The 26,831-nt window shown below is 41.3% G+C and overlaps 1 protein-coding gene across 2 annotated transcripts in view; it reads right to left on the bottom strand.

The window, feature by feature from the left end:
- Positions 1-26,831, bottom strand: part of LOC100564556 (actin-binding protein WASF3) — a 53,031-nt gene that overhangs the window by 22,123 nt on the left and 4,077 nt on the right. The window contains exons 2-6 of one of the 2 annotated variants that reach the window (XM_062964109.1): positions 7,589-7,745; positions 5,443-5,577; positions 3,719-3,872; positions 3,121-3,238; positions 588-703 (exon numbers count right to left, since the gene is read on the bottom strand). In XM_062964109.1, coding sequence (XP_062820179.1) covers positions 588-703; positions 3,121-3,238; positions 3,719-3,872; positions 5,443-5,577; positions 7,589-7,721 — 656 coding nt within the window. In that variant the 5' untranslated portion in view covers positions 7,722-7,745. Of the gene's footprint in view, positions 1-527; positions 704-3,120; positions 3,239-3,718; positions 3,873-5,442; positions 5,578-7,588; positions 7,746-26,831 lie in introns of both variants that reach the window. The other variant, XM_062964108.1, reaches the window with a different exon arrangement.

The raw sequence follows: 26,831 nt of genomic DNA, 5'->3' as shown, positions 1-26,831 counted from the left end.
GCTACGCTAATAATATACTGTCTGCACATTTGATTTGTCAGCCACTCTGAGTCCCCTTCGGGGTGAGAAGAGCGGGATATAAATGTAATAAATGAATAAATTCAAGGACAGTTAAACTGCATTAAATGCCACCATGTAGATCCAAGCCATGTACGACATCCCCAATTTAAAGAACAGAGCGTAGACGTGTGGGTCGTAGTGGTGCACAAGGAGGGTCGAGGTAGGAAGGGAGCACCGCAGTTCGAGAGGGAAGCCGTTGACGTGGCTTTGGGGACCCCGAACTGCACGTGGTGCGTCTTATCTCAGCATCATTGGAAAGCAGCAAAGCTCATGCAAGGATGAAGCGGGACCTGGGCATCGAAGGCAACGTTTCCTTGGGGGGAGTTTGACGACCCCCCGAACCTGCATCTAGTCGGAACAGAGCCCTTGCCGTCGGCAGGGAGAGAAGTGGTCAAAGCAAAGCAAAGCCAAAAGACCAGCAACGAAAAGAGAGAGCTCGAGCGAAGCGTGTAATACGTAAAACCTGCCTATTGTCGGGGGACAGTGATCCTTCCGATGAGGCCATGTGATATGGGGATGGGGAGAACCTGTTATCGGGACGGAACTCCTTATCATAGGCCATCATGTTCCACTCCAGGCGGCGGTTGCGCGCCTTCCGCACTTTCTTCACTTCCCGAGTGGAGTCCTCCACCAAGCGCTGCTCCTGGGGACCGAGAAGAGAGCAAGGACACAGACGTTACATACACTCTCTCGACCTCTATTCTGCCTTGGTCAGACCACACCTGGAATCACACTGTGTCCCATTCTGGGCACCGCAGTTGAAGGGAGATGTTGACAAGCTGGAAAGGCAACTAAAATGATCAAAGGCCTGGAGAACAAGCCCTATGAGGAGCGGCTTAAAGAGCTGGGTACGTTTAGCCTGCAGAAGAGAAGGCTGAGAGGAGACATAATAACCATATACACATACGTGAAGGGAAGTCATAGGGAGGAGGGAGGGAGCTTGTTTTCTGCTGCCCTGCAGACTAGGACGCAAGGGAACAATGGCTTCAAACTACAGGAAAGAAAGGAGATTCCACCTGAATATTAGGAAGAACTTCCTCACTGTGAGGGTTGTTCAACAGTGGAACTCTCTGCTCCAGACTGTGGTGGAGGCTCCTTCTTTGGAGGCTTTTAAGCAGAGGCTGGATGGCCATCTGTCGGCGGTGCTTCGAATGTGATTTCCTGCTTCTTGGCAGGGGGTTGGACTGGATGGCCCATGAGGTCTCTTCCAACTCTACTATTCTATGATTCTATGATTTGTGGTGGTGGTGTGCCTTCTGACCTATAGGCTGAGAGAATGTGACTTGGCCATGTTCAGCCAGTGGGTTTGCGTGGCCAAGAGGGGATTCAAACCCTTGTCAGACATACTACCTTCGAACCCATGGGAGGAAAGGTTGGGTATGAAAGGTTCTCATTAGCGAGGCAGCTAATGCAATCAACGGGGAACTACACACACATTCGCAGATACAATAGAGTCTCACTTATCCAATAACTGGAGCCTCCAGTGGCCTAGGGGATAAAAGCCTTGTGACTTGAAGGTTGGGTTGCTGACCTGAAGGCTGCCAGGTTCGAATTCAACCTGAGAGCGTGGATGAGCTCCCGCTGTCAGCTCCAGCTCCATGCGGGGACATGAGAGAAGTCTCCCACAAGGATGGTAAAAACATCAAAACATCCGGGCGTCCCCTGGGCAACGTCCTTGCAGACGGCCAATTCTCTCACTCCAGAAGCAACTCCGGTTGCTCCTGACACGAAAAAAATAAAAACTTATCCAACATAAACGGGCCGGCAGAACGTTGGGTAAGCAAAAATGTCGGATAATAAGGAGGGATTAAGGAAAAGCCTATTAAACGTCAAATTACGTTACGCTTTTACACATTAAGCACCAAAACATCATGTTTGAAATACAAAACACCTGGAAGACCAGAGTTGGGAACACACAGATATACTGTAGATTAGCCATCTCTAGAATCCCATGTTGAGCAGAGAAGAATGGCAACGCTGGGAAACCAGTTTGCTAAACATTGATATTGGTCAACAGTCTCCAGAATCTCATCTCTGTGGAGGCTCTGTGTTGGGAGGGATTGGCTTATGCCTTCCAGGCTAGCAGAATGGGCCGGTCTGGAGAACCTCTTAAAGGAGGGGGTCTCTTGTATTTCTAGGATTCTATGCTTCCATTATCATTGCTTGGGTTAGAAGAGAAGGAGGAGGAGAAGGCCAGAAGTGCAAGTTGCTGTAAGGCTGTCAGAGGTAAAAGAGGGAGGAGGAGGAGGAGGAGGAGGAAGAGAGAGTGTGTGGGGGAGAAAAAGGAGAAGAGTAGGGGGGGAGAGAGAGGATCTGGAGCAAAGTGTGTGTATGTGCAGGAAGAAAGAGGGGGTCTTCCACCAACCCAGTCAGGTAAGGAGATGACAGAAGGCAGCCGGTCCTGTCGAGGCTCTGTGTGTGCCGCACAGGAAAGAGAGGCACTCGCTCTCGCCTTGGATTGAATGAAGGAGCACATATCAAAGGGTGCAATGTTTCCAATTGGCCACATGATGGCGTCGGATAATATGGAATGTCGGATAAGCGAAGGTCGGATAAACGAGACTCTATTGTACACATGTGTGTATGAATGGGGCAGCCAGCTTCTTAGTTGTCCACGTGATTCTCGGAAAACACCTATTGCTCAGGCAGAACAAGATTCTTATCTGTTCACCACCTGCATTTCCAATTTATCTTGCAGCAATATATTGGCCAGAATCCTGCATGCCCTTCCCTGCTATGGAACTTTGCACGCAATCCACTTAGTAGCAGAGATGCTAAGAAACCAGGTGAATGGATTGCAAAGGTGCAAAAATGATGCACGTGCCATTGCCAACTGTTCTTTTGTTCTGGCACTGATGTGCATAGGCATTGTGCGTCATTGCCATTCTATTTCCTGCACACGTTAAGTCCACTTAACAAGCAAACAATGCTATTATTTATAATGAGAAGAATGCATTTGAGCATTTTACTGAGCATGGCTAGATGTCCTCCACTATGTGATTGACTGCTCTGTATGGACAGGGAAGAGTTTTTAGGCCCGTTCAACCTCACAAGGTGTACCTTCTGCCTGCGTTTCTCTTTCCGCTTATCTTCCGTGGCTTGCAACATCTTCTCTTTCCACAAGTTGAAGAAATATGAAGGATCAGTGTAGAATTTCAAGCCATCTTTCTTGTCATCCCTGAAACAAACAGGTTGGAGAAAGATAATTAATTGGTGATCCAAAGGAATAGAGAGGCATTCGTGGAGTGCATCGGACAGTGAGACAAGACTCTGTTTATATTATGACTCAAGTCTTAAAATCTCCCATTTGACTACGGGTGCATCTTCACTGTAGAGCTGATGTAGTTTGACACCACTTTAAACTCCATGACTCAATGCTCTGGGATCCTGGGAGATGTCATTGAGTAAGGCAGCAGCCTCAAGAGGCTAAAGGCCTGGTAAAACTACAACTTCCACGATTTCATTTCTCTGTCCTTGAGTTCCCACACATTTCCCAGCTATTCTCAGAGATTAGAGGCTCAGGATCCCTGTGAAAGTGGACAATCCACAAATGAAAAGACAGTTTTGTTTCTTAATCCGAGATAACACCTCCGTAGGGACCTCTAAAACCCAGATAACATTTGTGGAGGGCCAACAGCAGGGCAAACAGTCCTTGTACCTATATGGCGTGAGGATGTTGAGCGGCGGAGGTTTGTCGCAGCGCTGGTACATCTCCATCACAGGGTTAGGGATCGAGTTGCGGGACACCACTTGCTGGTTCTGGATGGTTGAGCTCTTGAATGCCTTCCGCATGTTGATGTCCTGCAATGAGACTGGGAAAAGGGAAGAGGGAAAAAATGTGACGGAGTAAACCAAGCATAGGCAGGGCTTTCCAAGTCGCAACTCACAATCATGTAATCTTTGCTTGGTTTACTCACTGGTGGCTAGTGACCATTAAAAGTCAGAAAGTGACCCTAAAGGTGTAAATGAGCCATCTTTTGGACATAGCAACTATCCCTTGTGGTTTCAAGTTAAGTTAAACATATACAAAATAATCTCATTAATGTTCCAAAGCAACTTGATGTTGTAGTTCAGTCTGATGATGAAGGGGGATTTGGGTTTATGCAGATTGACCAGGGAAATGTTGAAGGCTCTGAATTGTCAGAGAGGCCGCAGGCTAGCAGGGAAGCTGAAGTTAGTGATAAGGGTGACCTTTCACAAGGTTTTGAACATTAACAAAGTCCAGGTGGCTCTTGCAGTGAGGCAGAGGAGTCTTCCTTAGATAGAGACACAAGATTAAGGTTAAGAGTTTGTCCCAGACGTTGTGTGAGAATCGTTAATAAACGTGTGGGAGTCCAAGGTCAGATAAATGCTTTTCTAGCTTGTAAACATGGTTAAAAAGGGCGAAACAGGGAAAGATTTCTGATGGAGCAACGTTGATTTTGGAAATTTAACTCCTGCCTTGTCTCTGCTCATGGAAATAGATCCTTGCTTCTGTTCCTGCCTAGATTCTGTGTTTGGATTGTATTTTGGAGTTCATGCTACCTTGTTTTTCCAGGACTGATATGCTATTTTAGAGACTTTGAACTATTTTCTACAAAGACTTGGAACTGTATTCTGCAGATTACCTTTGCAACTGGACTACTGCTTTCTTTACTGCTTTTTATTTACTGCTTTTTACCTGGCTTTGCGAACAAGCGTTTGATGAATGAATTATGTTAGCTTTAACTCGGTCCGGATTAAGGTTTACGTGCAAGGTTTATGTGGACGAACAGATTAAGTATTTTTATTGTACTGTTTTAAATGTATTTATTGGATTATTTTAAATTGATTGTTTTAATTGCTATGTTTTATTTTTGTACTGTATTTGCATTGTACTGGCATTGAATTTGCCAGATTGTGAGCCGCCCTGAGTCCCTTCGCGTGAGAAGGGCGGCATAGAAATGATGGAAATAAATAAATAAATAAATAAATTTATTAAGGTTTTGCTATCTTTTATCAATAAACTGAAAAAAACAAGTATGCTGTGGTGGCGTGTGTGTTAAGAGCAAGGTGAACCAGCACTGAGGTGCAACACTTGACATATTCTACCTTTTAAAAAAGTTGGATAGAAAGACGAATTTCTGTATGGAAAATGCTGTTTCCTACACAACACTGCTATTTGTGTGTGCAGAATAATCAGGCGCAAATTTTGTACAAAGTTCAGAAGTCCCGTGAAGATTGTCATCAGTTCAAAAAAGCTTTGATACCATTACCTTCTTTGAGTTCAGACGCAAACCCGTAAATGGATCTACCGCCCTACTGACCTGGAAACCATCAACTACAGCTGCTCTTGCAGATACCGAAATGCCCACAGAAGAACTTCTTGACCCAAAATACTCCTCAGTCTGGGCTGTGTCTCACCTTCCTCCACCGTGGAGTCCAATTGAGTGACCTTGATGACCAGGAGGTCCACTCGCTCCTGGAGGGAATTCATCCGTAAGTAGAAACCATTGGCTTCGTTGAAGAGTTCTCCAAAGATGTCTTCAGCATGTCGGCCTGAAGAGACACAAGGCAAAAAGAAGCAAATATGGACGGAAATGGATTTACAAGATTTGGTCCAAAAGAAAAGTATTTCCATGCAGACCTCATGAAGGATACACCTTGCAACCTGTGCTAGCAGAAAGACAAACTCGATTGGTTTTCAAGGCAAAAGTCTTCTTATCACTATGTAACACGATTTTTGTTTCTGAGTTATAAATGTCATTTCCTAATTGGTTCTATCATAAAAACATGGGAAAAGTTTATTAAATGGCAAAATTTTTATTTCTATAGGAGGGACATCTTACAGCACATTTTGTGATAGCGTTTCAATGAATATCTCAGTATCGAGTCTCAACCAACTCAACGTATGTGTTGTTGAAGGCTTTCATGGCCGGAATAACTGGGTTGCTGTGCGTTTTCCGGGCTGTCTAGCCATGTTCCAGAAGCATTCTCTCCTGATGCTTCGCCCACATCTGTGGCAGGCATCCTCAGAAGTTGTGAGGTCTGTTGGAAACTAGGCAAGTGGGGTTTATATATCTCTGGAAAGTCCAGGGTGGGAGAAAGAAAGATGTCGTTTGGAGGTGTCTACGGACAACGCCGGCTCTTCGGCTTAGAAATGGAGATGAGCACCAAGCCCCGGAGTCGGACACGACTGGACTTAACGTCAGGGGAAAACCTTTACCTTTTACCTTGCTGTATCAATATATTGCAATATTATTAGTAATATTACATGTAATATATAACATGTAACTAATATTATTATATTGTATTATTCGTATTATATCATATTACAATATAATATAATATGTAATATTATTATATATTACTAGCTGTGCCCGGCCACGCGTTGCTGTGGCTTTTTTTAGGTGGTTCTGTGTCTTAAGGGGGGGGGGGGAATCCTTTGTTGGGAGGTGTTAGGTGGCCCTGATTGTTTCCTGGATGGAATTCCTTTTTTTTCAGAGTGTTGCTCTTTATTTTGTGTTTTGAGATGAGAGAGTGATGAATACCGAATGGGTTTGGACCTTCAAAGAGTGGGTGTTTCCCTGTTTGAGGGGGGGAATCCTTTGTTGAGCGTAAGAACGTAGAGACGTGGATGAGGGGTTGTGTTGTCAATTTTCTAGGTTGGGGGGCCTTTAGTTTTGTTGTTTTGCCCGGTGGAGCGACGCCATTATCCTTTCATATATATAGATTGTAAATTATGTTGTGCATAGCGTAGCATATTACTGGTTCCATGAATTTAATGAATTTGATACGACTTAGGACAACTAATGAAAAATTGCACAGCCCTACTAAAAATATGATAAAACGACTCCCGGTGGCCAAATCCCCATGTCAAAGAGGCAGGAAAGGTGTCAGCTGAGCAAAGAGAAAACCGGTTCCCGCTCCAGCACAAGCCACCTCCAGCCGCCTGCGCCTGGCTTCCACTTGGCCTTCCTTTTGATGTACCGAAGAGAGGCATGTTCGGAGAGGGTTGTCTCCGCAGCAGCGACAATGCCGGCTTTGTTCCCAAGGCAGCCGAACAGCAGTGCGCTTTGTGGGTCACATGCTCTCCCCCTTAAGAGACAAAACCCAGCATTGAAAAGAAGAGAAGAGGTTGGGAGGAGAGAGGGGTTTGGAAAGCTGCAAAACAGATTCTCACGCAATGGAGAAAGCTTTCTTATTTGTAGGATAACATCATGTCCAAGGCATGGTTGAGGGCCACATGGGGTGCATTCGCACTGTAGAATTAATGCAGTTGGGCTCCAAACCAGCCTTTTTGGCTTTGCTTTGCTTCCTTGCGCTGAACATGAAACTGACTTTGGGAGGCTCCTGAGGTTTACAAAATGCAAATGAAAAAGTATTGGGTAAGTTTTGATTCTTAAGTGACAGATATTGCCTTGTAAGTACGAATTAAACGAATCTGACCCGACTTATGAGGACTAACGATAATTTTGCACAACTCTAATACCCATGATAGGTTCATCCGAAGGTCAGTGTTATGTTGGGAATGATTTCGAGGCACACAACTACAAAGCTGTTGACTTACTGAGGCTTCCCAGTTGCTTAATGATGGCGGCCAAAGTGCTGTTGGTGACGCATTCCAGCTCACTGGTGACTCCATCCGGAAGGGCTCCACGGCACAAATGGCGCGGCTCGATGTTTCGTTTTACCAAGGGCATCTTGGCGAAGTGTCAGCTTCAGACCTAGAAGAAGAAGAAACATTGAAAGAGAAGCAAATTAGTTCATTTTTGCTCAGACATGTGACATCCCAGCCATGCCATAGGCAGGGACATTTTATTAGAGCGCAACAGCCATCTTCAGGTGAAGGACACAGGAGCAAAGATACAGCGATGGCAGCATTGTGCAATATTGCACATTGTGCATTAATGTGCATTGTGCATTCCAAGACTGGGACAAGTCTCTTGTTTAAACAGCCCTTCAGTTCATCCCCGGTTGGGGTAGGAGAACATACATGTGAGATTTAAAATGTTCTCAATCAGTGTTTTAAGTGAATTTTACAATGTTTTTCTTTTAAAGAATTACAGACTATTTTAGCTACACAGTAAAACTGTGGGTATGACTGAACATCATTAAATAACCCGATATCCCGTTCCAGCTACCTAGAAATTCCTAGAGAAGCATTTGCCATGTCCTCCGTGGTAATTTTCTGGTAATGTCCAGGGCAAGCATACCATAGAATCAGCTCGAGGTCTTAGAAAATGCCTCGAGATTTTCACCCAGGGAAATGAAACTGTGGATACAAGGGTCTGTGGCTATAGGGTTCTCACTGTATCATTTTAACATAAATAAACAATAAAAAGTCAGCCAGAAATTAGGCATCGAAAGAAAAAGGAATAATAATAATAATAATAGGAAAATGAGCATGCAAAGATACTGTGGGACTTCCGAATCCAGACTGACAAAGTTCTGGAACACAACACACCAGACCTCACAGTTGTGGAAAAGAAAAAGGTTTGAATCATTGATGTCGCCATCCCAGGTGACAGTCGCATTGACGAAAAACAACAGGAAAAACTCAGCCGCTATCAGGACCTCAAGATTGAACTTCAAAGACTCTGGCAGAAACCAGTGCAGGTGGTCCCGGTGGTGATCGGCACACTGGGTGCCGTGCCAAAAGATCTCAGCTGGCATTTGGAAACAATAGACATTGACAAAATTACGATCTGCCAACTGCAAAAGGCCACCCTGCTGGGATCTGCGTGCATCATCCGAAAATACATCACACAGTCCTAGACACTTGGGAAGTGTTCGACTTGTGGTTTTGTGATACAAAATCCAGCATATCTATCTTGTTTGCTGTGTCATAATAAAATAATAATAATAATAATAATAATAATAATAATAATAAGAAGAAGAAGAAGAAGAAGAAGAAGAAGAATTTAAAGATTGAATTGCACAAGCCAGTCAAGGTGGTCCCAGTGGTGATGGGCACACTGGGTACAGTGCCTAAAGACCTTGGCCTGCACTTAAACACAATCGGCACTGACACAATCCCCACCTGCCAGCTGCAGAAGGAAGGCCACCTTACTGGGATCTGCTTGCATTATTCGCCGATACATCACACAGTCCTAGACACTTGGGAAGGGTCCGACATGTGATCCAATACAACAACCAGCAGACTGTCTGCTGTGGACTCATCTTGTTGTGTTAATAATAATAATAATAATAATAATAATAATAATAATACACTTCAATCAAAAATCAGAAACTCTTCAAAGCACAGCAGACAAAAAAAACCAGTACAAGAAAACCACACTACAAACTAGAGCTGAGAGCTGGCACAACAACACATTGCATGGAAAGTTCCTTGACAAAATTGAAGAAAAAGCTGAGAAGGAGAAGACCTGGCTCTGCCTCACGAATGGGACCCTGAAGAAGGAAAGAGACAGAAGGCTTGATCCTTGCAGCCCAGGAGCAAGACATCAGAACAAAGGCAATGAAGGCCAAGATTGAAAAATCAGCTGATGACCCAAAATGCAGACTGTGCAAGGAAACCGACGATAACTCCATTGCGACAGTGAAACCGCAGTGTAGATGGACCCATATATGTTATGAATGAATGCTTGGTTGAGTGTGCCTGTTCTAAGGAGGACTCCCAATGCAAGGTCTGAACCTGCACGAGAAGCTGCAGATGGTGTTTGAAGCCCTCAGAGCTATTCATAGCTCGTTTTGGCTCTCAAGAACAGCCCTAGAAGACGCATGGCTTTGCCATCCGTAAGGCATCTTTGGGACAGATGGTGGGAGGCGAACCTCCTCCGCTGGCCTTCCTGCCCAAGTGCTGGGCTCCAAGGAAACACCTTTCTCAATCACGGATGATTCAGTCCTCTGCCTCCCTTGCCGAGGATGCGGCTGAGGAAAGACCCAGAACACCGTGCCAATGCCAGTGCCAGTGCTCTCCTCCCACTTGAACAAGAGAGGAGGAAAGCAATAAGGAAAGAGAGAAGAAAAGATCAAACTCTAGGAAGTGAAACTACATAAAAAGCATTATTTTTAGTTAGAAAATTGGTGCAAAGAATGTAGTGATACATGATAAATTGACATGGGGTATTAAGACTAAATAGGAATTTGGAAACTAAGTAATTTTTGGAAAATATGGGGGAAATTGATAGAATATGTGTTTGCTGAAGAACATGGAAGCAAATCTGCAGCGGAAACCACAATGTTTTGGAAATAATACATTAAGCGGTTGGGTCCAGGGGAGGGAGCACCCATCTTGATTTATTTGGAGGACTTTATTTTGTGGGTAATATGTTAAAACCGGCAAAAATGTTGAAGCTGAACTCAACAGTGTGAAAACATAATAGAAGTTCTGTTATTGTCATTTTTACTCCCTCTCCCCCCCTCTTCCCCCCTCTCTTTCTCTCTCTCTCTCTATATAAATGTAATGTGCATTTGATTATGGAGTAAACAACAAAACCACTGAACCAAATCACACCAAATTTGGCCACAAAAGACACAGTCGTCCAAAATATTGTATGCCACCCTGAGTCCCTTCGGGTGAGAAGGGTGGGATAGAAATATTGGAAATAAATTAAAAAATAAAATAAATAAATAAATAAAATATGTATTTCAAACAAAAAAAAACCCTAGAAAGATACAGTCCAAATTAGAGGCTGAAGAAGAACTGTTTTTTCCCCTGAATGCCAGTTAGAAGGGTAGGCTCCGCCCATTTTGTCTCCTAGCAACCCACTAAGCAACACTGGAGCTCAGGACTTCTTCACTCAGGCCTCTTCCACATTGCCTATAAAATACAGATTATCTGATTTGAACTGGATTATATGGCAGTGTAGACTCAAGGCCCTATATAACCCAGAATGCCAAGACAGATAATCCACAGTATCTGCTTTGAACTGGATTATCGTGAGTCCACACTGCCATATAACCCAGTTCAGTGTGTATTTTATACAGCTGTGTAGAAGAGGCCTCATATAATCCAGTACTAAGCAGATAATAGAAGATTATAAATATAATATATAATAATTACTGTGGTATAATAATACAGAACGATGTAATCTCTAAAATCAGGACAGGAAATAAAGAGCAACACTCTGAAAACAAGGGAAATTTCAGACAGTAAAAAACCAGGGACAGCTAACACTTCCCAACAAAGAATTCCCCAGCCAGGCTTTGAAGTCTGGGTCTTAATTTAAACACTAGCAATACTGAAAATTAAAGCAATGCCAATCTGCAATCATTCTACAGTGTAGATGCAACCTTAAAGAGTAGCTTATTCCCACGAGCCCAGCCAATCCCATAAGCATTTGGCACAGAAAACGAAGGGACACCAGCCACGAGGGGCAAAGGAAGGGCAAAAAAGGGGAAATGCTTAATGAGTTCCTTGAGCCAAGGGGAGACTCAAAAGCGCCAAGACAGAAGCCCTTTCCCAATTAAGTGGCCAGAAAGTGCCAGCGTCAAATGTTCCCACTCTTAGGAAATGAACTCTCAAAGATGGGTCTAAAGAGGAAAGGACAAAAGAGGAGGAGGGGGGTTTGAGACGAAAAGGGGGCCCTGGCACTTTGGGAGTGGGCCGCTGAAGAATCCCACAAATGGTGCCAAGGCTGGGTCGAAAAATGGCCATTTATCCAAGCCCAGATGGACGTATCCCGTTTGCACGTGCGCTTAAACAATTTACAGTCATCCTTCCGCCTTTGCAGGTTTTAGTTTGTGGCTTTTTTTACTCCTATATTTATTACTAGCTGTGCCCGGCCACGCGTTGCTGTGGCAAAGTGGTGGTGGTATTGGTTAAAAATTGTTGTGTAATTTTTATTGGATGTTATTTGTATTTTTTATTAATTTTATTGTATGTTATCTTTTTATTTATTATATTTTATTCTTTTCTTGTATTATTTTTAGTTATTTTCTGTTATTATAGTATTTTATTGTATTAATTTTTAGTGTTTTTAATTATTTTTTAGTGTTTTTTATTATTTTTTATTAGGGTTGCTAGGAGACCAAGTTGGAGGAGCTTAGCCTTCTAACTGGCAGCAATTGGATAAAAGCAATTATTCCTCTCCCTCTAATTAGGACTTTATTTTTCTTTTATTTTTGTTGTATCAACCTAGAGGCGTGGATGATGGGTTGTGTTGTCAAATTTCGAGGTTGGGGGGCCTGTAGTTTTGTTGTTTTGTGGGTTGCCGTGATGCCATCACTCTTTTATATATATAGATTTTTCCCCAACCATATAAGTATTATTATATAATTTAATACGGCACCTTGTTGATGGGAAGCTATCCACCGGCGGGGAAATCACTATCGGACAGGTGGCAAGCTATTTAATCTCAGCAAAATGAAAGCCAAAACCAAGGGCACAACAACGTTTGTTATAGAACTCCAGTATGCTGATGATAATGTGGTCTGTGCTCATTCAGAAGAAGGCCTACAACGTTTGTTATAGAACTCCAGTATGCTGATGATAATGTGGTCTGTGCCCATTCAGAAGAAGGTCTACAATGTCTGTTATAGAACTCCAGTATGCTGATGATAATGTGGTCTGTGCCCATTCAGAAGAAGGCCTACAACGTCTGTTATAGAACTCCAGTATGCTGATGATAATGTGGTCTGTGCTCATTCAGAAGAAGGCCTACAACGTCTGTTATAGAACTCCAGTATGCTGATGATAATGTGGTCTGTGCTCATTCAGAAGAAGGTCTACAACGTTTGTTATAGAACTCCAGTATGCTGATGATAATGTGGTCTGTGCCCATTCAGAAGAAGGCCTACAACGTCTGTTATAGAACTCCAGTATGCTGATGATAATGTGGTCTGTGCTCATTCAGAAGAAGGCCTACAACGTCTGTTATAGAACTCCAGTATGCTGATGATAATGTGGTCTGTGCTCATTCAGAAGAAGGTCTACAACGTTTGTTATAGAACTCCAGTATGCTGATGATAATGTGGTCTGTGCCCATTCAGAAGAAGGCCTACAACGTTTGTTATAGAACTCCAGTATGCTGATGATAATGTGGTCTGTGCTCATTCAGAAGAAGGCCTACAACGTTTGTTATAGAACTCCAGTATGCTGATGATAATGTGGTCTGTGCCCATTCAGAAGAAGGCCTACAACGTTTGTTATAGAACTCCAGTATGCTGATGATAATGTGGTCTGTGCCCATTCAGAAGAAGGCCTACAACGTCTGTTATAGAACTCCAGTATGCTGATGATAATGTGGTCTGTGCTCATTCAGAAGAAGGCCTACAACGTTTGTTATAGAACTCCAGTATGCTGATGATAATGTGGTCTGTGCCCATTCAGAAGAAGGTCTACAACGTTTGTTATAGAACTCCAGTATGCTGATGATAATGTGGTCTGTGCCCATTCAGAAGAAGGTCTACAACGTTTGTTATAGAACTCCAGTATGCTGATGATAATGTGGTCTGTGCCCATTCAGAAGAAGGCCTACAACGTCTGTTATAGAACTCCAGTATGCTGATGATAATGTGGTCTGTGCTCATTCAGAAGAAGGCCTACAACGTCTGTTATAGAACTCCAGTATGCTGATGATAATGTGGTCTGTGCTCATTCAGAAGAAGGTCTACAACGTTTGTTATAGAACTCCAGTATGCTGATGATAATGTGGTCTGTGCCCATTCAGAAGAAGGCCTACAACGTTTGTTATAGAACTCCAGTATGCTGATGATAATGTGGTCTGTGCTCATTCAGAAGAAGGTCTACAACGTTTGTTATAGAACTCCAGTATGCTGATGATAATGTGGTCTGTGCCCATTCAGAAGAAGGCCTACAACGTTTGTTATAGAACTCCAGTATGCTGATGATAATGTGGTCTGTGCCCATTCAGAAGAAGGCCTACAACGTCTGTTATAGAACTCCAGTATGCTGATGATAATGTGGTCTGTGCCCATTCAGAAGAAGGCCTACAACGTCTGTTATAGAACTCCAGTATGCTGATGATAATATGGTCTGTGCTCATTCAGAAGAAGGCCTACAACGTCTGTTATAGAACTCCAATATGCTGATGATAATGTGGTCTGTGCCCATTCAGAAGAAGGTCTACAATGTCTGTTATAGAACTCCAGTATGCTGATGATAATGTGGTCTGTGCTCATTCAGAAGAAGGCCTACAACGTCTGTTATAGAACTCCAATATGCTGATGATAATGTGGTCTGTGCCCATTCAGAAGAAGGCCTACAACGTTTGTTATAGAACTCCAGTATGCTGATGATAATGTGGTCTGTGCTCATTCAGAAGAAGGCCTACAACGTTTGTTATAGAACTCCAGTATGCTGATGATAATGTGGTCTGTGCTCATTCAGAAGAAGGCCTACAACGTTTGTTATAGAACTCCAGTATGCTGATGATAATGTGGTCTGTGCTCATTCAGAAGAAGGTCTACAATGTCTGTTATAGAACTCCAGTATGCTGATGATAATGTGGTCTGTGCTCATTCAGAAGAAGGCCTACAACGTCTGTTATAGAACTCCAGTATGCTGATGATAATGTGGTCTGTGCCCATTCAGAAGAAGGCCTACAACGTCTGTTATAGAACTCCAGTATGCTGATGATAATGTGGTCTGTGCCCATTCAGAAGAAGGTCTACAATGTCTGTTATAGAACTCCAGTATGCTGATGATAATGTGGTCTGTGCTCATTCAGAAGAAGGCCTACAACGTCTGTTATAGAACTCCAGTATGCTGATGATAATGTGGTCTGTGCCCATTCAGAAGAAGGCCTACAACGTCTGTTATAGAACTCCAGTATGCTGATGATAATGTGGTCTGTGCTCATTCAGAAGAAGGCCTACAACGTTTGTTATAGAACTCCAGTATGCTGATGATAATGTGGTCTGTGCCCATTCAGAAGAAGGTCTACAACGTCTGTTATAGAACTCCAGTATGCTGATGATAATGTGGTCTGTGCCCATTCAGAAGAAGGTCTACAATGTCTGTTATAGAACTCCAGTATGCTGATGATAATGTGGTCTGTGCCCATTCAGAAGAAGGTCTACAATGTCTGTTATAGAACTCCAGTATGCTGATGATAATGCGGTCTGTGCCCATTCAGAAGAAGGCCTACAACGTTTGTTATAGAACTCCAGTATGCTGATGATAATGCGGTCTGTGCTCATTCAGAAGAAGGCCTACAACGTCTGTTATAGAACTCCAGTATGCTGATGATAATGCGGTCTGTGCCCATTCAGAAGAAGGCCTACAACGTCTGTTATAGAACTCCAGTATGCTGATGATAATGCGGTCTGTGCCCATTCAGAAGAAGGCCTACAACGTCTGTTATAGAACTCCAGTATGCTGATGATAATGCGGTCTGTGCCCATTCAGAAGAAGGCCTACAACGTTTGTTATAGAACTCCAGTATGCTGATGATAATGCGGTCTGTGCTCATTCAGAAGAAGGCCTACAACGTCTGTTATAGAACTCCAGTATGCTGATGATAATGCGGTCTGTGCCCATTCAGAAGAAGGCCTACAACGTCTGTTATAGAACTCCAGTATGCTGATGATAATGCGGTCTGTGCCCATTCAGAAGAAGGCCTACAACGTCTGTTATAGAACTCCAGTATGCTGATGATAATGCGGTCTGTGCCCATTCAGAAGAAGGCCTACAACGTTTGTTATAGAACTCCAGTATGCTGATGATAATGCGGTCTGTGCTCATTCAGAAGAAGGCCTACAACGTCTGTTATAGAACTCCAGTATGCTGATGATAATGCGGTCTGTGCCCATTCAGAAGAAGGCCTACAACGTCTGTTATAGAACTCCAGTATGCTGATGATAATGCGGTCTGTGCCCATTCAGAAGAAGGCCTACAACGTCTGTTATAGAACTCCAGTATGCTGATGATAATGCGGTCTGTGCCCATTCAGAAGAAGGCCTACAACGTTTGTTATAGAACTCCAGTATGCTGATGATAATGCGGTCTGTGCTCATTCAGAAGAAGGCCTACAACGTCTGTTATAGAACTCCAGTATGCTGATGATAATGTGGTCTGTGCCCATTCAGAAGAAGGCCTACAACGTCTGTTATAGAACTCCAATATGCTGATGATAATGTGGTCTGTGCTCATTCAGAAGAAGGCCTACAACGTTTGTTATAGAACTCCAGTATGCTGATGATAATGTGGTCTGTGCTCATTCAGAAGAAGGTCTACAATGTCTGTTATAGAACTCCAGTATGCTGATGATAATGTGGTCTGTTCTCACTCAGAAGAAGGCCTACAACGTCTGTTATAGAACTCCAATATGCTGATGATAATGTGGTCTGTGCTCATTCAGAAGAAGGCCTACAATGTCTGTTATAGAACTCCAGTATGCTGATGATAATGTGGTCTGTGCCCATTCAGAAGAAGGCCTACAACGTCTGTTATAGAACTCCAGTATGCTGATGATAATGTGGTCTGTGCTCATTCAGAAGAAGGTCTACAATGTCTGTTATAGAACTCCAGTATGCTGATGATAATGTGGTCTGTTCTCACTCAGAAGAAGGCCTACAACGTCTGTTATAGAACTCCAATATGCTGATGATAATGTGGTCTGTGCTCATTCAGAAGAAGGTCTACAATGTCTGTTATAGAACTCCAGTATGCTGATGATAATGTGGTCTGTGCTCATTCAGAAGAAGGTCTACAATGTCTGTTATAGAACTCCAGTATGCTGATGATAATGTGGTCTGTGCTCATTCAGAAGAAGGTCTACAATGTCTGTTATAGAACTCCAGTATGCTGATGATAATGTGGTCTGTTCTCATTCAGAAGAAGGCCTACAACGTCTGTTATAGAACTCCAGTATGCTGATGATAATGTGGTCTGTGCCCATTCAGAAGAAGGCCTACAACGTCTGTTATAGAACTCCAATATGCTGATGATAATGTGGTCTGTGTTCATTCAGAAGAAGGCCTACAACGTTTGTTATAGAACTCCAGTATGCTGATGATAATGTGGTCTGTGCTCATTCAGAAGAAGGTCTACAATGTCTGTTATAGAACTCCAGTATGCTGATGATAATGTGGTCTGTTCTCACTCAGAAGAAGGCCTACAACGTCTGTTATAGAACTCCAGTATGCTGATGATAATGTGGTCTGTGCTCATTCAGAAGAAGGTCTACAATGTCTGTTATAGAACTCCAGTATGCTGATGATAATGTGGTCTGTTCTCACTCAGAAGAAGGCCTACAACGTCTGTTATAGAACTCCAGTATGCTGATGATAATGTGGTCTGTGCCCATTCAGAAGAAGGTCTACAATGTCTGTTATAGAACTCCAGTATGCTGATGATAATGTGGTCTGTGCCCATTCAGAAGAAGGCCTACAACGTCTGTTATAGAACTCCAATATGCTGATGATAATGTGGTCTGTGCTCATTCAGAAGAAGGTCTACAATGTCTGTTATAGAACTCCAGTATGCTGATGATAATGTGGTCTGTTCTCACTCAGAAGAAGGCCTACAACGTCTGTTATAGAACTCCAATATGCTGATGATAATGTGGTCTGTGCTCATTCAGAAGAAGGCCTACAACGTCTGTTATAGAACTCCAGTATGCTGATGATAATGTGGTCTGTGCTCATTCAGAAAAAGGCCTACAACGTCTGTTATAGAAAATAATACAAGTAATAATAAATAGAGTAAAATAATAAATGTAATAATAATAAGACCAGAGTGAAATAATAAATGTATTAATAATAAAAAATAGAGTAAAACAAATGTAATCATAGCAACAATAATAGAGAAAAATAATAAATGTAATAATACCAATAATAATAGAGAAAAATAATAAATGTACTATATATTCTCGAGTATAAGCTGACCCAAACATAAGCCAACCAGGACCCTCACCCGAGTATAAGCCTTTTTCAGTCTATAAAAAGGGCTGAAAAACTAGGCTTATACAGTAGAGTTTCACTTATCCAACGTTCTGGATTATCCAACACATTTTTGTAATCAATGTTTTCAATACATCATGATATTTTGGTGCTCAATTCGTAAATAGAGTAATTACTACATAGCATTACTGCGTATTGAACTACTTTTTCTGTCTAATTTGTTGTTAAACATGATGTTTTGGTGCTTAATTTGTAAAATTATAACTTAATTTGATGTGTAATAGGCTTTTCCTTAAACCCTCCTTATTATCCAACATATTTGCTTATCCAACGTTCTGCCGGCCCGTTTATGTTGGATAAGTGAGACTCTACTGTACTTGAGTATATACAGTACATCCCATTCGACTTCTCCTTTATCAAACAAGATCTGCTGCCCAATGTATCATTTTAAACTCCAATCTGCTAAAGTTTGGTCAAATAAGCCACCTCGTGCTTCAACCTTCAAAAATAGGCAGGAACCCAATGAAATAATGTGTGGCTTTTGGAAACATTCCTGCTGCCAAAGACGATGCAAGCAAGCCTCCCGAAACCGCGGTTTGAAGAGTTAATTTATGAGCGAAAGGAAGCGGAGGAAAGGCCAGAATTTCTAAAGAAACGCTTTTGCAAAGTAACACCTACGGGAAATGTTCCTCTGGATCGCAATCCAGCACAGAAATACACAGCCGAGTCTCCCTGCATGCCGGTCTGCATCACGTAATTAAAGTGCCAAGTGCAATTAAGCATCCCCCGAAACGACAGAGTCGTTAAGCTCTGGAATCAATTAGGTAATGTATGCATGTTATGGGTTATCTTCTGATGCTAACGAACGTGAAATGGAGAACGGCCCCGTCCTCAAAATGGCTGAATCTGAAGCTACATTCCAGCAACATTTTGGGTCAAATTCTGGGTCCATCTAAATGCCATCCCCGTTTGACTGACAAGTGATGGTTAGGAAGTGTTTCTATTCTACAACCTCTCCAAACACTGATGGTTGGAGACTCCTATGTCAATAGGGTCTCGAATTTACTCCAGGTTTTATTGGGGATTTAGAAGGAGCTCTCCAAGGTGCCCGAATGTATTTGGAGGATAGAGTCCCATTCTTTGGAAAGGCCCTTTGGAGCCGGGTCTCAAAAGTCGTTTAGGCTCCTGCCACGTTGGAATGGAAGCCATGTTTACCTTGAGAATCTCATGACCCATTAGCCTGCATTGGAAATGGCACATAATGGATGAGCTGATTTATCAGCCCGCGAAGCTCAGAAAATAATTGCAAGCATATTTGGAGGAGACGTCAGAGAGAGAGAAAATGAGGAGGAAAGGCAATGACAATGGCACAGATGGTTTCAGATAGAAGCTTTGGCAGAATATAAACCACAAGGTTAACATGGAATTGACAAAGTAGACGCTCCAATAGCAACCGTGTTGTCCAAGACTCTGACTAATGTGTGCATGGAAAGAAAGAGAGAGGGAGAACTTCATTTCATTTGAGCACAAATGGGAGCTTGGGAAGAACAAACAACAATAACCAATTACTTGGAATCAAGACACTCGTCCAATAGCTGTAAATTACAATTGCAACGCAATGAGCGGCAAATCAGAGCTTGGAAGTAACTAATCCCAGAACAACGTGCTGGACTTACAAATTCAAGGCTGGTTTATTTCCCCCCAAAGTGCATAAAAGATGCTAAATGCAAGATACAGATGTGAGGACAGCCATGTTATGACAAACAGATGTCTTTCTCCATTTGAGGAAAGCACCTCTTTGGAGAATATTTTAAAAATATTATTTCATTGGGAAATGAAATTTACACAAGTGACCAGCCACTACCAGAAGGGACAGAGAGTTTCATCTATGCTGATGATCATGACATCACTGCTCAAGGAGAGAACTTTGAAATGGTCGAACAGAAGCTCTCCAAAGCTTTAGGTGCTCTTACTGCCTAATACAGGGAAAACCAGCTAATTCCTAATCCATCTAAAATACAGACGTGTGTTTTTTATTTTAAGAACAGACAAGCAACTTTAAAAGACACATCGATGCTAAATTTGGAAGGATTCGACCTGAGAACAGGGTGGCATGCCTACATGTGGTATGATAAGAAGAAATTGGAAAAAAAAATTCGGAAATCATTTTATTAGAGCAGCCCTTATTAAAGTATGGGATAAATACAAACAAAATTTCTATACAAGAACACCAAGATGGATATCACCCCTGGAGGCATGCCACAGAAGAGAAACTCCAAGAAGGAATTGGCTAATTTATAACGATATTATTAGCAAAAGAGAGGGGAAGTGGACACTTAAATCACAGGAAGAAATGAAGAAAATAGACCAAGAGATTTCGTGGTTCCAATACTTTCAAATAAAGGAGTACTTCAATCAGGATAACAGAATTGGCTTTGAGGAAAACGAAACAACATGGGATAGAATAATGAAATCAGATAAGAAAATAATATCGAAATTATACAATAAACTTTTGGAATGGTCAACGTCAACGGAAGGAGTAAAAGACTGTATGAGGTTGTGGGCAAAGGATGTAGGCCACACGATAATGTTAGAAGACTGGGAAAAAATGTGGAAAATTAAAAATAAATGGACATATGCACAGGATTTAAAGGAAAATTGGATCAAGATGATGTATAGGTGGTACATTACACCCCAAAAATTGGCGAAAATGTACCCAAAACTGAGCGACAAATGTTGGAAATGCGAAGAAAAAACGGGGACATTTATACACATGTGGTGGAACTGCAGAATGGCTAAGAAATATTGGTCAGAGATTCATGAAGAGATACAGAAAATCTTAAAGGTAAAAATTCGATTGAAGCCAGAATACTACTTGCTGGGTATAATCGATGATAAAATGGCAGAAAACAAAGAGAAACTCTTTCACTTCTTATCAACGGCGGCCAGGATCAATTACGCCAAGGTGTGGAGATCAAAGGAGAAACCAACAATAGATCAATGGATTTTGAAGATAATGGATATTATGAACATGGATGTACTGACTCAAACACTAAAACACTTCCAAGGAATGAAATGCAAAAAAACAGACTGGTCATCATTAAAGAAATATATGTTGCAGAGGAAAATGAAAATGATAATAACGATCTAGAAGAGAAAGTAAGAATGAAATAAAGCAAGGTCTAGACAAGAGTAGGGGAAGCCACAGTGAATATTAATGATGCGAAAAGTATAGACCGCAAAGGAGGAGATTGGAAGTTGACGAAACCCCTCACCCCCCCCCCCCCCGGTTCCCCGTACCCCATTATCCCTGGAAACAGACACATAGTACAGATAGACCCATAGAGTAGTTCTATCCTTTCCTACTTTCCTATCCCTATGATTGTTCCCCCACTTTTTAATGTATTTTTTTTTTGAAAAGAGGTTTCACAATAAAAATTTACTTAAAAAAAAAAAAAAGAACAGACAAGCATCTCGAGCTCTGAGGATGACCTGGGAAGGAATCCCACTGGAGCATTGCAGCACAACAACATACCTGGGAGTTACCGTGGACCGTGTTATGACTTACAAGAAGCACTGTTTGACTATCAAGCAAAAAGTGGGTGCTAGAAATAATATCATATGAAAGCTGACTGTTGCATTATCACAGGACGTCTACGCCCCACACCACTGGAGAAATTATACAATTTAGCTGGTATTGCACCATCTAGTATCCATTGGGAAGTAAAACCAGTAATGAAAGGACCAAGGCATTGACATCTCCAGCCCATCCCCATTCGGATATCAGCCAGCATGCCAACTTAAATCAACTTAAATCTTCACCTGGTGAAGGTGGCACAAAATAAGGGGAAGGGAAGAGGGGGAAAAGGTATAACAATAATGACGATAATAATAATAATAAATAAAACATGTATAAGTAGATAAAAAGGTGTAGTAGAGAGATATGTAGTAAAGTTGTAATGGAAAAGTCTAAAACTGATAAGAAATATGCATAAAGATGTTTTGATTCTGATTTTTCTTTATTGTTGGATTGCATACAATGTGATATGTCTGGGATACTGTAAAATGAGGAAAGAATGTATACTTATACATTTTGAATTATAAATTAATAATAATAATATTGAAAATAAGGTAGATGAAGGGTGTGTAGTGGAGAGATGTATAGTGAAGTTGTAATGGAAAAGTTAAAAGACTGATGGGAAATATGCTTGGGGATGTTCTTGATATTTTTGTTGTTGTTGTTGTTGTCGGATTGTATGCAACATGATGTGTTTGAGATATTGTAGAATGAGGAAAATGTGAGCTTGTACATTTGGATTGATAAATTAATAAAAACAAATTTTAAAAAATTAAATCAACTTAAATCAAGAAACAACAACTTAAATCAAGAATCCTTGCACCCTTGCTTGCTTTAAAATAGGACAAGTCTGATCCAAAACCATACCAGGGCTTTGTCAAAGCAACATTTTGAATTAGAAATGGACCGGCAGCCAGAAAAGGCACCAAGCAAGGCCTTCCACACTAGAAGCCCGTGGTCCTTATTTTTTGGACATGGGCCGTTTCCTGAGCTTCTCCTGCAAAGACAGCTCCATCCGTCACCCTTGACGTGAAGCAGGGCAGACATGCGCTTCCTGGCAGCATACGGTCGCAACTTCCAGCAGCATCGTTCGCCCTCCCAAAAGGCATCCGTCAAGCTTGCCTGGCATCCCTGCTCTGTCAGCTGCACTGACTTCTCCAAGATGTTTCTGCTCCGAGAGAGGGATTTCCGCTCCGTCCGGCTCAATGCACTTGTGAAGCGGGAGACGTCTGACATCACAACCCTTTTCGTACCGAAATCTGCTTTCTTCTCTGCACTACGACCCAAATAAAGACATGCCAATGGCTGCAAAGTGCCAGGAACAATGTACTTGAGAGCCTTACCTATTTTCCAAAGGAACCTTTCCTTTGCATTCTTATCACTACTCCCTTGTTGCTATTACTGCTGTTGCAATATTTGGTTTTAAGTCGTTGCTGAGAATCAATCAAGTCACAACGTTGTTTTGGGTTGGGGCAATGCACTGCCTCGAGAGGAATATCATCATCATCATCATCATCATCATTTAATTACTTATTAATCGCCCTCCATCCAAGATGCTCTAGGCGATTTACAAGATAAAATTGTAAAGGATAAAAATACATATATCTATATATATAAAAGGGTAATGAAATTTTGGCCTAGGACAAAACAACAAAACTACACATCCCAGAAACACTAAACTTGGCAGCACAACACCTCATCCATGCCTCTACGTTCATACAACAAAAATAAAATAAAAATAAAATCCTAATTAGAGGGAGAGGAATAATTGTTTTTATCCAATTGCTGCCAGTTAGAAGGCTACACTCCGCCCACTTGGTCTCCTAGCAACCCACTCAGCCCAGGGGACAGGCAGAGTTAGGCCTCACTTAGGCCTCTTCCACACTGATTTCAACTGGATTATATGGCAGTGTAAAAGGGGCCCCTGATGGCACAGTGTGTTAAAGCACTAAGCTGCTGAACTTGCGGACCAAAAGGTCCCAGGTTCAAATCCTGGGAGCGGAGTGAGCGCCCACTGTTAGCCCCAGCTCCTGCCAACTTAGCAGTTTGAAAACATGCCAGTGTGAGTAGATCAATAGGTACCGCTTTGGCGGGAAGGTAACGGTGCTCCAGGCAGTCATGCCAATGGCCACATGACCTTGGAGGTGTCTATGGACAACGCCGGCTCTTCGGCTTAGAAATGGAGATGAGCACCAACCCCCAGAATCAGAAACGACTGGACTTAATGTCAGGGGAAAACCTTTACCCTTGACCTTAACTACCACCAATTCCTCAATACTTTATTTTCCATACCACCAGACTTCGCCACAGCAACGCGTGGCCGGGCACAGCTAGTATACATATAAATAAAAATATATACTATACAGTCATCAATCCGGTTTAATTCTATAGTCTTTCTCTATAAAAAAAATTGAAAGGTGTAACTGGTAGAATCTATAGGATACTGTGTGGAATAAAAGAAGGAGAGAGAAAAAATATAACTCTTAAGGAAATATGGAGTTAGAGATGAAAATACCGTATATACTCAAGTATAAGCCGACCCGAATATAAGCCGAGGCACCTGATTTTACCACAAAAAACCTGGGAAAACATTGACTCCAGTATAAGCCTAGGGTGGTAAATTTCAGAAATAAAAATAGATACCAATAAAATTACATTAATTGAGGCATCAGTAGGTTAAATGTTTTGAATATTTACATCAAGTTCAAATTTAAGGTAAGACTGTCCAACTCTGATCAAATCATTATTCTCATCTTGTAAATAAATGTGCTTATGTATCCTTTTAATAATAATAGAGTAAAATAATACATGTTATACACGTGTTTACAATATTTATATGGTGCACCTTACCCACTCTGCTTTTACAACCTCTCCGTTTTAATCCATGTTTTTATTAATTCTTGTCATTTGTTTTTATTGACTAATGTTTAAATTTTTATAATTGTGCATATTTTTTGTCGATTGTTCTGTTTTATATTGCTATTGTTTTTATTTAGGCTTGGCCCCATGTAAGCCGCCCTGAGTCCCCTTTGGGGAGATAGAGGCGGGGTATAAAATAAAGTTAATACTTGTAATAATAAATAGAGCAAAATAATAAATGCAATAATAATAATAATAATAATAATAATAAGATCAGAGTGAAATAATAAATGTATTAATAATAATAAAGATAAAGTAAAATAAATGTAATACTAGCAACAATAATAGAGAAAAATAATAAATGTAATAATACCAACAATAATAGAGAAAAATAATAAATGTACCATATATTCTCGAGTATAAGCTGACCCGAATATAAGCCAACCAGGACCCTCACCCGAATATAAGCCGAGTCTTAAAAAGTCTTTAAAAAGTCTTTAAAAACCTGGTTATACTCGAGTATATACAGTTGCTTCATTGCCAACAGAACCTTTGAAGAAGTCATTAGCTACAGATGCAGGCGAAATGTCAGGGGAAAATGCTACTGGAACGTGGTCGTGCAGCCCAGAAAACTCACAACAACCCAGTATTTCCTCTGTGCATGGGGAAAAACTACCTGCATTGGCTCCAGACACAGAAGAAATGCAGTTTTTCAAAAACAGTGCTTCGGGTCTTAATCAAGAGGGAAGAGCCAGTAATTAATAATGATGATGATAATAATAATCATCATCATCATCATCATAATATCATCATCATCATCACCACCACCCAGGCAACTTTAATCAACAGCCATCAAGGCCCAAGGAAAAACAAGGCAAACACATTAGTGGCTCCTTGAAAGTTCAGACTAAAACCCGAAACAGATCCACGTTCCAAGCTACTGGCTGCCACTGAAACCCTCCCATTTTGAGCTGATTTAACAAAGACAAGAGGCCTCCAAAGCATGACTTTTTGCCTACAGATTCCGAGAAGAGTCTCGGGAGAATATATTTTCCAAACGCCAAAGCCCTTGTTGCCATGGTTGCCATGATATCGCTCTTTGCTGCAACCTGGGTGCCACGATGTGGGCGAACGTGCCATCCCATTGGCCACGCCGGCAGACGAAACTGGGAGTTGTAGTGCCACAAGGGCTTTAGGGGACATCCCAGCCAAGCGGCCAGGCTGAGCCACACCGATAGCTCACTTGGGCCACTCTATGTTGTTAGTAGCCAACATTTTCCAGGCCAGAGAGAGTGGAGACCATGCCAGGTTTGGGCTCCAGAAAATGACAGGTTGATGCCATCCATCTCAATGGGACAAGGAGCCCAATCTGCCTTTTAGACCTGTCCATGGTGCTGAACATTGACCCTAAACAGCTTCAGCACCATGGATAGGAATAATGGGTGGGCATTATTCCCTATTTTATTGGCATGGAAGACATCAGGCATCCTTCCATTTTCTCTAGGATTATATATATATACACACACACACACACACACACACATATATGTAAGTTCCAACATTATATATATATATATACTAGCTGTGCCCGGCCACGCGTTGCTGTGGCAAAGTGGTGGTGGTATTGGTTAAAAATTGTTGTGTAATTTTTATTGGATGTTATTTGTATTTTTAAATTATTTTTATTGTAAGTTATCTTTTTATTTATTATATTTTATTATTTTCTTGTATTATTTTTAGTTATTTTCTGTTATTATAGTATTTTATTGTATTAATTTTTTAGTGTTTTTAATTATTATTAGTATTTTTCATTATTTTTATTGGGTTGCTAGGATACCAAGTGGGCAGATCTTAGCCTTCTAACTGGCAGCAATTGGATAAAAACAATTATTCCTCTCCCTCTAATTAGGACTTTATTTTTGTTTTCTTTTTGTTGTATCAACCTAGAGGCATGGATGAGGGGTTGTGCTGTCAATTTTCAAGGTTGTGGGGTGTTTACTTTTGTTGTTTTGTCCGCTGCCGTGATGCCATTACTCTTTTATATATATAGATATACACACACACATACATATACGCATATATATGCTACATATATATTCTCTAGCATTATATATATACACACACATACAGTATACATATACATATATATCTCTATTCTCCAGCTAGCTATAGATAAAGATATATACACATACATATATCTATATTTATATATGTATTCTCTAGCATTATATATATGCACATACACATACAGTATACATATACATATATATCTATATTCTCCAGCTAGCTATAGATACAGATATATACACATACATATATCTATATTTATATATGTATTCTCTAGCATTATATATATGCGCGCACACATACAGTATGCGTATCTATATTCTCCAGCTAGCTATAGATATAGATAGATACACATACATATATCTATATTTATATATGTATTCTCTAGCATTATATATATGCGCGCACACATACAGTATACGTATCTATATTCTCCAGCTAGCTATATAGATATATACACATACATATATCTATATTT

The sequence above is a fragment of the Anolis carolinensis genome, unplaced genomic scaffold (genome assembly GCF_035594765.1).
Source record: "Anolis carolinensis isolate JA03-04 unplaced genomic scaffold, rAnoCar3.1.pri scaffold_12, whole genome shotgun sequence".
Taxonomy (NCBI): Eukaryota; Metazoa; Chordata; class Lepidosauria; order Squamata; family Dactyloidae; genus Anolis; species Anolis carolinensis.
This window is presented reverse-complemented; position numbering and strand designations above follow the sequence as displayed.